At 35.6% G+C, this 11,716-nt stretch overlaps 1 protein-coding gene, 1 long non-coding RNA gene and 1 pseudogene across 2 annotated transcripts; 1 reads left to right on the forward strand and 2 right to left on the reverse strand.

Annotated features, from left to right (window-relative positions):
* Positions 1 to 1,560: 1,560 nt before the first annotated feature.
* LOC111434619 lies at positions 1,561 to 2,608 on the reverse strand. The gene is made up of 3 exons (XR_002708977.1): positions 2,582 to 2,608; positions 2,405 to 2,462; positions 1,561 to 1,592 (listed from the first exon to the last, which is right to left on the reverse strand). It is a non-coding gene; the product is annotated as an uncharacterized LOC111434619 (long non-coding RNA).
* Positions 2,609 to 4,229: 1,621 nt separating this feature from the next.
* LOC111434617 lies at positions 4,230 to 6,250 on the reverse strand (annotated as a pseudogene).
* A 3,127-nt stretch (positions 6,251 to 9,377) lies between these two features.
* Positions 9,378 to 11,716, forward strand: LOC111434630 (polygalacturonase-like). Its single transcript, XM_023072092.1, has 3 exons — positions 9,378 to 9,809; positions 10,593 to 10,882; positions 10,983 to 11,716. Exons 1-3 carry the CDS (start codon positions 9,381 to 9,383, stop codon positions 11,428 to 11,430), a joined length of 1,167 nt encoding a protein of 388 aa, XP_022927860.1. The 5' UTR covers positions 9,378 to 9,380; the 3' UTR covers positions 11,431 to 11,716.

The raw sequence follows: 11,716 nt of genomic DNA on the forward strand, positions 1-11,716 counted from the left end.
TCTTCAAGAACAAATAAGCAAGCTTGCAATGAGAAACTTATCTTTCGATAATTGATAGTGAGTGTGAGCACGTCTAGTGTCGATGATGTTAGGTATTTAAGAATGCAGTAAATACCACAACCTGGCGCTCTGATACCACTTGTTGTGCCGCAATGGTACAACCAAAATGTTTTGATACCCAATTGTTGTAGCGAAAGCGGAACAAGATCGATCGCACTCACATACCCACAAACAGAAATTAAACAAAGAGACACAAAGATTTACGTGGTTCGAAGAGAAGAAATTCTCCTACATCCATGGGTGGTAGCCAATCACTCTAACCAAAGTGTTTACAAGTGTATTTCTCATACACTCTCGCATTACAAAGTCTCTCAACAAATTTCCTCCCAATTACCTCCAGGCAAATACAATATGACAATGACTCTATGTCTAACCCACTTGACTCACATCTCAAAACAATGCTAGACAAGCTGGCATAACAAAACTAATTCTTATATATGAACAAAATAAATGAGAATATGAAACAAAATGGTTATGAACTAAATAAGAGTTAATAACCAAAATAAATAGAATATGAACCATCAATGATTATGAACTAAATGAGAGTTATGACAATACATCTTCCTGACAAGTTATAACAATTATATGATTGAGATGCTTTGGTTCATATCAAACTTTTAAACTTTTAAAATGTAGAAATAAATGGAGGATTTCTCTAGTTGTTACCTTATGATTACTTGAGAAATACTTCTCTCCTTAATCTTTCACAATATGATGTATCTTACCAACCTGGTTTGTAGGCTCATCTATCTACATAATAATACGATATTATTAAGATTTAATGGTATTTCTTACGCATATAATAAACTAAATAAGAACTCAAAATGTTTATAAATTCAAAGCCTATGAATTCTTCACTCCATAATAACATTGCGATAATAAAACTTCGGTTATTAGCTTGTCAAAGTTAAGGTAAGAAGAGCCTCCATGTCTATATGATTCCTCAGCTTTTCTTTTCAACTCCATCACTTTCGCTTTCATGTCTTGGCCTTTCTTTCCTTCCATTAGCTCTTTAATACAACTCTCAACTCCATCTCTCTTCACATCGTTATCTATTTCCAATGCAATGCCCCATTTCTCACAAACAATATAGACAAGTTGTTGGTTGATCGCCAAAGTATGGCCATGAGATCATTGGCACTCCAACACATATGCTTTCAAGGGTTGAATTCCATCCATTATGAGTTAAAAAAAACCCTTTTATTGATGGGTGATTTAGAACCTCTTCTTGAGCACACCCGCTATAACGACCCTAATTTTCTTTAACCTAATTAGTGACGTCACACATGCATACATAACTCATTAAGCGGAAGTTCATAAAAAAAGTAATCTTGGAGGAGTCTTTCCAAAACAACCTATCTCCAAGAAATAAACCTTCAATAACCGAATTTAAAAATGTATCTAAATAAAGCAATACTCAATGTTATAACTTAAAACAGTCCAATAAAGGTAAACTCCTAAAAATATCTATCTCCAACTTTCATGGTGTCCTCAGCTCCACCGTCAACCGTACATTGGCGCATTGCCTTTACCTGAAAAATGTAGGTAGCACGTGGCTTGAGTATTTTATGAAATACTCAGTAAGTCACCTCACTATTGGGGTTAGGAATGCAAACACATGCAACATATAAGCGGGACCTAACTTTTCATAAACTTTTCATAGCCTTGGGCGCTTTTCTATTCCGGGTAGGGTTGGATGTGTGGTACTCCTTCACACATGGCCCATGTACGCGTACATGAACCCACCAGGCGGGCTCGTATACATACCCCCTGGGCCTAGCTTGGTCGGACACAACGTGTTACACGTCGCCGGACACCACAGAACAGAAAAGGGCCCGCATGATATCATGGCGAACATAAATATCGTATTTCATTCTTTCGTATCATAAAGGGGAAGAATCCCGATGCACGTGACATACATATATGCACGAGATCCCTTAACATATCTAACATGGCATTACATAAGCAGTGCTAGCATCGCATTTACGTTTCTTACATCACATGGCGTCTCACATGACTTACATTACGTGGCATATTACATAACATGAAAGTACATTCCAGTTGCATGAACATCTCATGACATGACTCGATAATTCTACGTGTATCTATGGCATCGATCAACATATTCATGGCATATAATACTAACATCTCATTCATAACTTCACATAACATAAACAGTCAACAATCAACATAATTCATACATCACATAGCATACATAATCTACAGTCAACACAATCTATACATTACATAATCATATCACATAAATATGGTGCATGCAGGGGCCACAGGGCACGCACCATCATACAACACGTAGTAAGCTAACTCCAACAGTAAGGTCACTTACCTCGATGGTCTTGGTTGAAGTCACTCACAACGAGCTAATCCCAGCGGTTAAATATGTCCTATAATAACCACATAAAAACTTAGAACCTTTCATAACATACCCTAGCAAAACCTCATGCTATTTATCAAAATAAACCTCTGACCTAATCTGTCTTTAACGTTTAGAAATCATACTAACCTCGGATGGTAAAACTAAGGGCAAAAACAGCTTTGGAGGGGCCAAAAACCTTGGAATCAATATATTATAGTGATACCTTGCCGCTAAGCCTAGTTGCCGAGCCGGCCAACTAAGCCGCCAAGTCGAGCTGCGGGAATTGACGGAATCGAGCCGATTTCGTACACGTGCGAGCTGACCCGCACTGTGTACGCGTGCAAAGCTGCCAGAGCTGCTGAGTGTGCGTCTACGGCTCAACCCTATTCCAAAAACCTTGCCTTCCTTACCCGACAAGCGACGAAACTCTAGTTTCCGCCTCACTGATTCCGGCGACGCGACGACAATCCCACAACGTCCTCAACACCAATTTCTGACGGTCAACCTTCTTTGACACAATGATCCCAACATCAATGCCTTACTTCTACTCGATTCTTCCTCCGAAGAGCAACCCCAACGTTCCGGAGGAAAGTTTGGAGAGAAAATTGTTTTCAATGGAGGTAAAAGGTTGGGCATGAGAATATAAAAATAATATGAAGACATTTGCATTCTAGCGTTTTAGGATAAGGAAACTCAGATAAATAGGAATATTCTTAGGTAATAAAAGTTGAGCACTAATCCTTTCTATTTTCGGGGATTACATTTAATTATTTATTTTATTTTTAGGTAATAACTTCCTTCTTGAAAATTGCACTTTTTCCCGAATAAATATATAACATAATATCTTCTGAAATAAAAATAAAATCTTAACCAAACAAGGCAAAAATGGAAAATCTGAATCGTTACACCCAGCTAGCTATCTCTCAATTCCCTTTGTTTCTTCAAGGAAATCATGGGATAAAATGGGTGATTCATGGGATAAAATGGGTGAATCACGGTTGACAAGATGCCTTATGATCCATAAAATGGGTGAATCCCAATTCGATCACACTCACACACCCACAAACAGAAATTAAACAAAGAGACACAAAAATTTACGTGGTTTGAAGAGAGGAAATTTCCCTACATCCACGGGTTAGCCAATCACTATAATCAAAGTGTTTAAAAGTATATTTCTCACACTCTCACACTACAAAGTCTCTCAAAAAAATTACTCTCAATGGCTTTCTACACAAAAACAAAGTGACAATTACTCCACATCTCAAAACAATGCTAGACAAGGTTTATATAGGCAGACGAATACTAAATCTCATGCATGTGTGAGGATTGTTGGAAGTGAATCTTACATCGGTTAATTAAGGGAATGATCATGGATGTACAAGTAAAGGAATACATCTCCATTGGTACAAGACCTGTTGGGGAAGCCCAAAGCAAAGCCATGAGAACTTATGCTCAAAGTGGACAATATCATATCATTGTAATTATATGATTGAGATGCCTCTGTTCTTACCAACTTTCAAACTTTTAAAATGTAGAAATAAATGGAGGATATATCTCATTTGAGATGATATAATTGTTACCTTAGGTTTACTCGAACAATACTTCTCACCTTAATCTTTCACAATATGATGCATCTTATCGCCTTGGTTTATGGGCTCATCTATTAACATAATAAACACTATATTATTAAGTACGAACTCGAAAGGTTCATAAATTATAAAGCCTAAATCATTAAATATTAAATATAAAACGACATTGTATTTCAATAAAAGTTTTTATTGTTCTAAAGGGAAGACTTCGACTACTTCACTTCACGATAGCATTTTGATAGTAGAACGTCAGTTATTAGCTTTTCTAAGTTAAGGTAAGAAGAGCCTCCATGTCTACATGATTCCTCAGCTTTGCTTTTCAACTCCATCACTTTGGCTTTCATGTCTTCGCCTTTCTTTCCTTCCATTAGCTCTTTGATACAATTCTCAACTCCATCTCTCTTCACATCATTATCTATTTCCAATGCAATGCCCCATTTTTCACAACAATATAGACAAGTTGTTGGTTGATCGGCAAAGTATGGCCATGATATCATTGGCACTCCAACACATATGCTTTCAAGGGTTGAATTCCATCCATTATGAGTTAAAAACCCTTTTATTGATGGGTGCTTTAGAACCTCCTCTTGAGCACACCAGCTAGCTATCATCCCAATTCCTTTTGTTTCTTTAAGAAAATCATGGGATAAAATTGGTGAATCGCTCTTGACAAGATCAGGCCTTATGATCCATAAAAAGGGGTTTTTTGCTGTTTGCAAGTCCCCATGCAAACTCAGTAATTTGGTCAAGTGTCATTATAGTCATGCTTCCAAAATTTACGTAAATCACTGAGTTAGGTTCCTTAGAATCAAGCCATGTGATGCACTCATGATTATCTTCCCAAAAATTTGTAGCTATTGCTTCTTCACTTTGGTCCTTGATTTTCCTTGAAAGTAAGTGAAGTGGACCAATAGTATATATTGGAGGAAGCAATGAAGAAAGAGCATCCAAAACTTCATGATCTAGTGCATCAAAAGTGTTCAATATAATAGCACATGCTTTTCGAGTCCACTTTGTTTGCTCGACCTTAAAATTCAAAAAGTTATCATTTAGATCCGTTGTTCTTATGAAACTTGGTAGATCCTTAAGTCTTATATTCTTCATTCCTGGAATCCAATCTATAGTAGTATTGAGATAGTCATTGGTTAAATAGCTCTCATCTGCATGAATCAATCCAAAAACGATAAGGAATAAACTCAATTGAAAGTTTTGAAATGAATTATCATGTTCATCAAGATCAAAATCGAAAAGAAAAAAAAACTCACTTTCAAATTCGTGGATTGAATCATTCCACAACTTTAGTACGTAATTCTAAACACAAAAAATGCAAAGAAACAAGCTCATGACTTCAATACAATAATAACCACTTGAGTAAAAGAGTGGTACATGCATGAATCGAGCCCACATTTAAATGTAACTAAGAAAAACTTAAAAGAACTGAATGTTACTACCTATACCAACAAGATACACTTTCTTTTTCGATGACTCAATTGTAAGAACTCTACAATTAAATGTGTTTTGTTTTGAGTAATTCTACGTTTGATGACCTCTTAAGAATTTTTTTTTAAAATAAGTGAGAACAAAACATGTTGAAATAATCCGTACTTGTCTGTGGGGACAATATTCACTTTTAGAAATAAGAAGTAAGTAAGGTGACCATGTCACTAAGATTAATGAGGTCTTAAGGTATGCGGATTCCAAATCCTGATTAAGGGCATGAAGCGTTATACCACTAACTAAATTGTAACTTAAAACCTTAAAAATAATACTAAAAAGACCTATATAAGACACTAAGTATATATAACTGTGCAATAGGAACGTTAAATTCCATGGCAGCTTTAATAGTGAACGACGACATACAACCATCACTAACAATACAACCAACTGGCGGTGTAGGCTCATGATTGAGTTGAGAAAGTAGGCAACAAAATGGAGCTAAGAAATTGTTACAAATGGCTATACCAAGAGAGGCCAAGTCCTGCGCTGCCTCAATATCAGTGCCCTGCGGCATAATACCATCGGCAATGGTTTTGAACTGAAAGTTAAGAATGCCATCAAGAGAATTGGGGCCTCTAGACTTGATTATGCGCTTATGAACATAGTCTGTGATGACAAATGTTATGAAAAAGCTTCTTTGGTGGAGAAGTTTTGCAACATTTAGCATTGCCATAACATGACTTAGAAGTGGAGCTGGGATGCACACAGCATGAGGCTTATCACTCGTCATGATATGGCTTTTCTCTTAAGAAATGCCTCAATACTTCATCATACTTATACCCGATCTGAACTATAAAAATTGGATTGGATTAGATATATTTTCTATTTTAGTTGAATTGAATTTTCGAAAAATCAAAAAATCGGATTGATTCATGGGTTAGCACCTTTTTATCAGGTCAATGATAGCAACTCGAATATAAAGTTGCATCTCATCTCTATCTTACATTACTTTAAAATTATTATAAATACTAAGAATATTTGACTTTGCAATTAATGTTATTGATGGATTGTGACTTATATTTTAATTTTATGAGAATTTAGTTATTAATAGAAGAATTTTGTAAAAAAAGAACAGCGGTACAATTTAATTCAACCCAATCTAAAAATAGAGGGTTGGTTTGAGAACTTTATTTGAGCTGCTCCGTTCATCAACCTAATTTCGAGTTGGTTTCAAAAGATTTCTCCAACTGGTCGTGTGTAGACTCCTACTATTCCTTAATAATTGAAACCACAAAAATATGGCTCGAGCATAATAACCTATAAAATCAAAAATTCGGGTTGGTTCGTGAGTGAATATCTTTTTGTCACGTCAACCTAAGTAACCCGAAAATAGGGTTACAACCCAACGATATACCCTAGTTTTAAGATTATTACAAAGATAAAGAATATTTGACTTTGCAACCAATATTATTGATGCATGGTGACGTGTCAATATTAGATATTTGAGTTTTATGAGATTTTAGTTATTTATGAAACATGAGAAGTAGAATTTTATAAAATAATTAAAAAAAAATAACTCAACCTATAAATAGAGGGTCGGGTTGGAAACTTTATTTGGATTGTACCCATCATCAACCTAATTTCGAGTTGGTTCAAAAGATTTCTCCAACCCAACTCCTGTAGACTCCTATTATTCCTTAATAATTGAAGCCACAAAAATTAAGGTTCGAGCATAATAACCTATAAAACTAAAAATTCGAGTTGGTTCGGGGTTAACATCTTTTTGTCAGGACAACCAAAGTAACCGAAAAATAGGGTTGCAACCCAATCTTATCTTACCCTAAGATTATTACAAAGATTCAGAATATTTGACGTTTGCAATTAATGTTATTAATGCATTGTGATTTGTGAACGATAGATGCTTAATTGTATGAGATTTTAGTTATTAAACCAACCTGATAACTAGAATTATATAAAATAATTAAAAAATAATAATAATAATAACTCCAAGAATTTAGAACAAATCACTTTTGGAATAAGATATAAAAGTGATTTCCCGTAGCTTTTAGATTTTGGTTCATCCAATTTTCAAAATTCTTCTTTATTCCTTGTGTATCTTATCTATGACAAAAGTTTTTAAAAATATTATTCTTTACCATTTATTAAAATTACAAGCTAAGACTCAATAAGACTAAAATTTATAGTGTGGTTAATATATTGTGATAGACAAGTTTAATGGGTTCAAATGGACTCCGAGCCATGACCTTCAACGTTGTTTTGAATAAGCATGTCTAGAGTTAACTGCTTATAATTGTCCGATACAAGTTTGCCATAACTGGTGTCAATAAACACCACACAGATGCTCGATATCAATTTATAACTCCTCATCATTTGATGGGCATGAGGGTCGGATTAAAAATATCTTAAAATGTACTGTAGGGGAGACATGATGTTGACTCTCTACTATCTTTAAGCCTCATCGATATATGAGCTGGTGTGGCAAGATGACAAACATACATATTGTCTTAATCTCTTTCTCTTTAAATTGTGTGTTATTCTCGAACATTTTCATCACTCTAAGATTTTTGTCAACTTTTTTCGGTCTTTTCAACTATTTTCCTCTCTTTAAAATTTGGTATATCTCTTTTTCTCTCTATATTTTTTCTATAAATTTATTCTCTACACTCTTTATTCCCATAAATTTTTGTCTCTCATCGACCTTTTAACTCTCTCAAACTTTTTTATATCACTCATTTAATTCATTTGACCCAATTTTCGAGGCTTCGAAAATTAGCCCGTGACCAAAAAGGCGAAAGCGAAAATAAATAAAAAGAAAGAAGCTAAAAGAAAAGTAAAATAAAAGATGGAAATCCAAATAAAATTATAACGGAAGACGACGGAAGATGGAAGATCTAGGATTCAAATTTAACCAAAAAAAAAATTAATAATAATAATAATAATAATACAAATATAAATGGAATTTAAAAAGACTCCAAAAAATCGAAAAGGGACTCACGCTCCAGAACGACCCCTTTGTGACCACACAGTTCTCAAACGCTCCTCTACCTCGACTGACAACCTGCGAACACGTGAAAAAAATAGAAAAACTGGGATGAGTATAAAAATTATACTTAGTATGTCACCTACTTCGAGGCTCTCATCACATCAAACTTAACAGAATTCTCATGGTCTTCTAATTGGCTCTAGGATGTCTGGTACTGGTCTTAGTCCCTTAGGACATGCTCTTGGGACGTGCTTTTTGGAGCTTGCTCCTTGGCGCTTCATTAATTCTCCGTCCTTTCATTTGATACCTAAGGGTTTCTATGAGGCGCTACCTCTGCAATGCTATCTTAGACTACATGTATATCTAGCCTAGGAGTGTCCTGAGTACCTCCTAAGTCCATATAGTCCCTCTAAGGGCCACGATCCAACCCGTTTCCATGCAGCTAATGGGTTGTACGACAATACACATTTTTAAAGGATCTATATTATTAAATCGTTTTAACTTTGGCGTTAGTTAGTATTAATTTATGGCTCAAGATCTTCAAATAGTAGGTCGTTACAACCTCTCATTCCATCAAAAGATTAAAAAAAATGTTCTTTCAATGAGGAGAATGAAGAAAATTAAGAAAATGTTTCTTGAAAACCCATCAAGATTTCTGTTATTGCAGTGTTTTCCAAGGAATCCCATGAAAGCTTAGAGTAATGATTTGAAACAAAACGTACATACCATACAATAAAGACATGTTCATAATGTACGCCATGTTACGTTCATGCATCCATTTTGACCCTAAACCCTTGTGCTTCTAACATGTACGCCACATGCATCTCTTTTGACTTTTCAATTTTGCTTCTTTTGTTCATCAAACCTCATACATTATATAAACCCCATTTCCTTACACAAACATATCATAAACAAAATGACCAACTTTCCCTTCTCTCTTCTCTTTATAATTATCATCTTCTTCCCACCATCATTGAGTGCTCGTAGCTATAATGTTGTCAGTTTTGGAGCTAAGCCTGATGGCCGAACGGTGTCCACTGCCCCTTTTCTCAAGGCTTGGGCGTCTGCTTGTAACTCGGCTGCACCTTCTTCCATTTATGTTCCTAAGGGAAGGTTCCTACTCAAAGGCATTGTGTTCAAAGGCCCTTGTAAGAACCAAATCACATTCCGAATAGATGGCACTATTGTCGCTCCCTCGGATTATCGTGGCCTTGGAAACTCGAATTCTTGGATTTTGTTCTCTAAAGTTAACAAAGTTTCTGTCGTCGGCGGTACTCTTGATGCGCGAGGTGCAAGTTATTGGGCGTGCAAGAGATCTGGGAAGAGTTGCCCTGTTGGAGCTCCGGTATGTTACACTATTGAATTTGAAAACAAGAATTTTCAAATTTCTTAAGCTTTTGATGTTTTTTTTCTTATGGGTTGTTGAGGATTGTTGGGAGGGAGTTCTACCTTCCCTAATTTAAGGAATGATCGTGAGTTTATAAGTAAGGAATTATTCATGAGAGGTTATGCTCAAAGTGGATCATATCATACCATTGTGGATACTCGTTATTTCTAACATGATATCAGAGTCATGCTCTTAACTTAGTCATGTCAATAAAATTCTCAAATGTTGAACAAAGAAGTTGTGAGCCTCGAAAGTGTAGTCAAAAGTGACTTAAGTGTTGAATAATGGGTGTACTTTGTTCGAGGACTCTTGATAAGGAGTCGAGCCTCGATTAAGGGGAAGCTGTTCGAGGGTTCCATAGGCCTTAGGAAAAACTCTATAGTGTACTTTGTTCGAGGGGAAGATTTTTGGAAGGGAATCCCACATTGGCTAATTTAGGGAATGTTAGGGGTTTATAAGTAAGAAATACTTCTCCATTGGTATGAGACCTTTTAGGGATGCCAAAAGCAAGCCATGAGAGGTTATACTCAAAGTAGACAATAAATATCATACTATTGTGGAAAGTCGTTACCGTAACATGGATTACGATAAGTTTAAATCATCGTAATCTATACATGCAGTTTGTCTTACAAAAATTTAAATTACTTTTAATTTTGAAAGGAAACCATACCATTAGTCAAAGATATTTTTATGAATTTAGCCAAAAGTAAACGGGTTACTAAAATATTGTAAGTAATGCAGTCAATGACATTCAATTGGGCCAACAACATCGTGATCAGTAGATTAACGTCGATCAATAGCCAACAAACTCATCTCGTAATCAATGGCTGCAAGAAGGTGCTTATTCAAAACGTGAAGGCAATAGCTCCCGATCAAAGCCCCCACACAGATGGAATTCACGTTCAAATTTCTAGCGATGTTACAATCACAGATAGTACACTACAAACAGGAGACGATTGTGTATCAATTGGTCCAGGAACTTATAATTTGTTCATGACTAATCTCAAATGTGGACCAGGCCATGGCATAAGGTAAATAAACTTTGCTCAATTTTGATTTGAAGTTCCTTCTTTTGGAGGCTTCTATTTTGAATTCTAACCGTAAAAAGAACCAAACATTTCTTTGGAACAGCATTGGAAGCTTGGGCAAGGACTTCAACGAAGATGGAGTTCAAAACATAACCTTAAAGAACTCAATATTCACACGGTCGGACAATGGCATAAGGATAAAAACATGGGCTAGACCAAGCAAAGGCTTTGTCCGGAACATCCTCTTCGACAACATTATCATGAACAATGTCAAAAATCCAATCATAATCGACCAAAATTATTGCCCCGACGACAAAGGTTGTCCTAGAAAGAATTCGGGCATACAAATCAGCAAAGTTACGTACAAAAATATTCGAGGAACATCAACAACACAAAAAGCTGTGAATTTCGAATGCAGCGTTACCAATCCATGCAAAGAGATAAAGCTACAAAACATAAAGCTTCTTTATAAGAACAAAGCAGCCATGTCGTCATGCAAGAACGTTCGTGGATCCGCTAATGCAAAATTGATGCCTCGGAGCTGCTTATAGCAAAGGAATTTGGATCGTCTTGCCATGATTAAGCAAATATTAAGTCTTAAATGGTTTAAGATTTGATTGTTATTTGATTAGAGTAGAAGATTAAGTATTCATGACGTATGGTGACAGTTTATAGTTAGAAATATGGGTTTGTGTTTGTTGTCTTGTCTGGTTAATGATTAATGCAATCATTGAGACAGTCACTAGAAGAGATTGTACAGTTTGGAAAGCTTGATTAAGTTGAAATTAGGAGTAAATAAGCTTGTAATATTGTAATGCTGTTTGTTAAATATAAATT

The sequence above is a fragment of the Cucurbita moschata genome, unplaced genomic scaffold, assembly GCF_002738365.1.
Source record: "Cucurbita moschata cultivar Rifu unplaced genomic scaffold, Cmos_1.0 Cmo_Scf00045, whole genome shotgun sequence".
Taxonomy (NCBI): Eukaryota; Viridiplantae; Streptophyta; class Magnoliopsida; order Cucurbitales; family Cucurbitaceae; genus Cucurbita; species Cucurbita moschata.

Coding starts and splice junctions, on each gene's coding strand:
- LOC111434630 (XM_023072092.1), top strand. CDS start 9,381: ATGACCAACTTTCCCTTCTCTCTTCTCTTTATAATTATCATCTTCTTC. Junction 9,810..10,592: donor GTTGCCCTGTTGGAGCTCCG/GTATGTTACACT, acceptor TAAGTAATGCAG/TCAATGACATTCAATTGGGC. Junction 10,883..10,982: donor GGACCAGGCCATGGCATAAG/GTAAATAAACTT, acceptor TCTTTGGAACAG/CATTGGAAGCTTGGGCAAGG.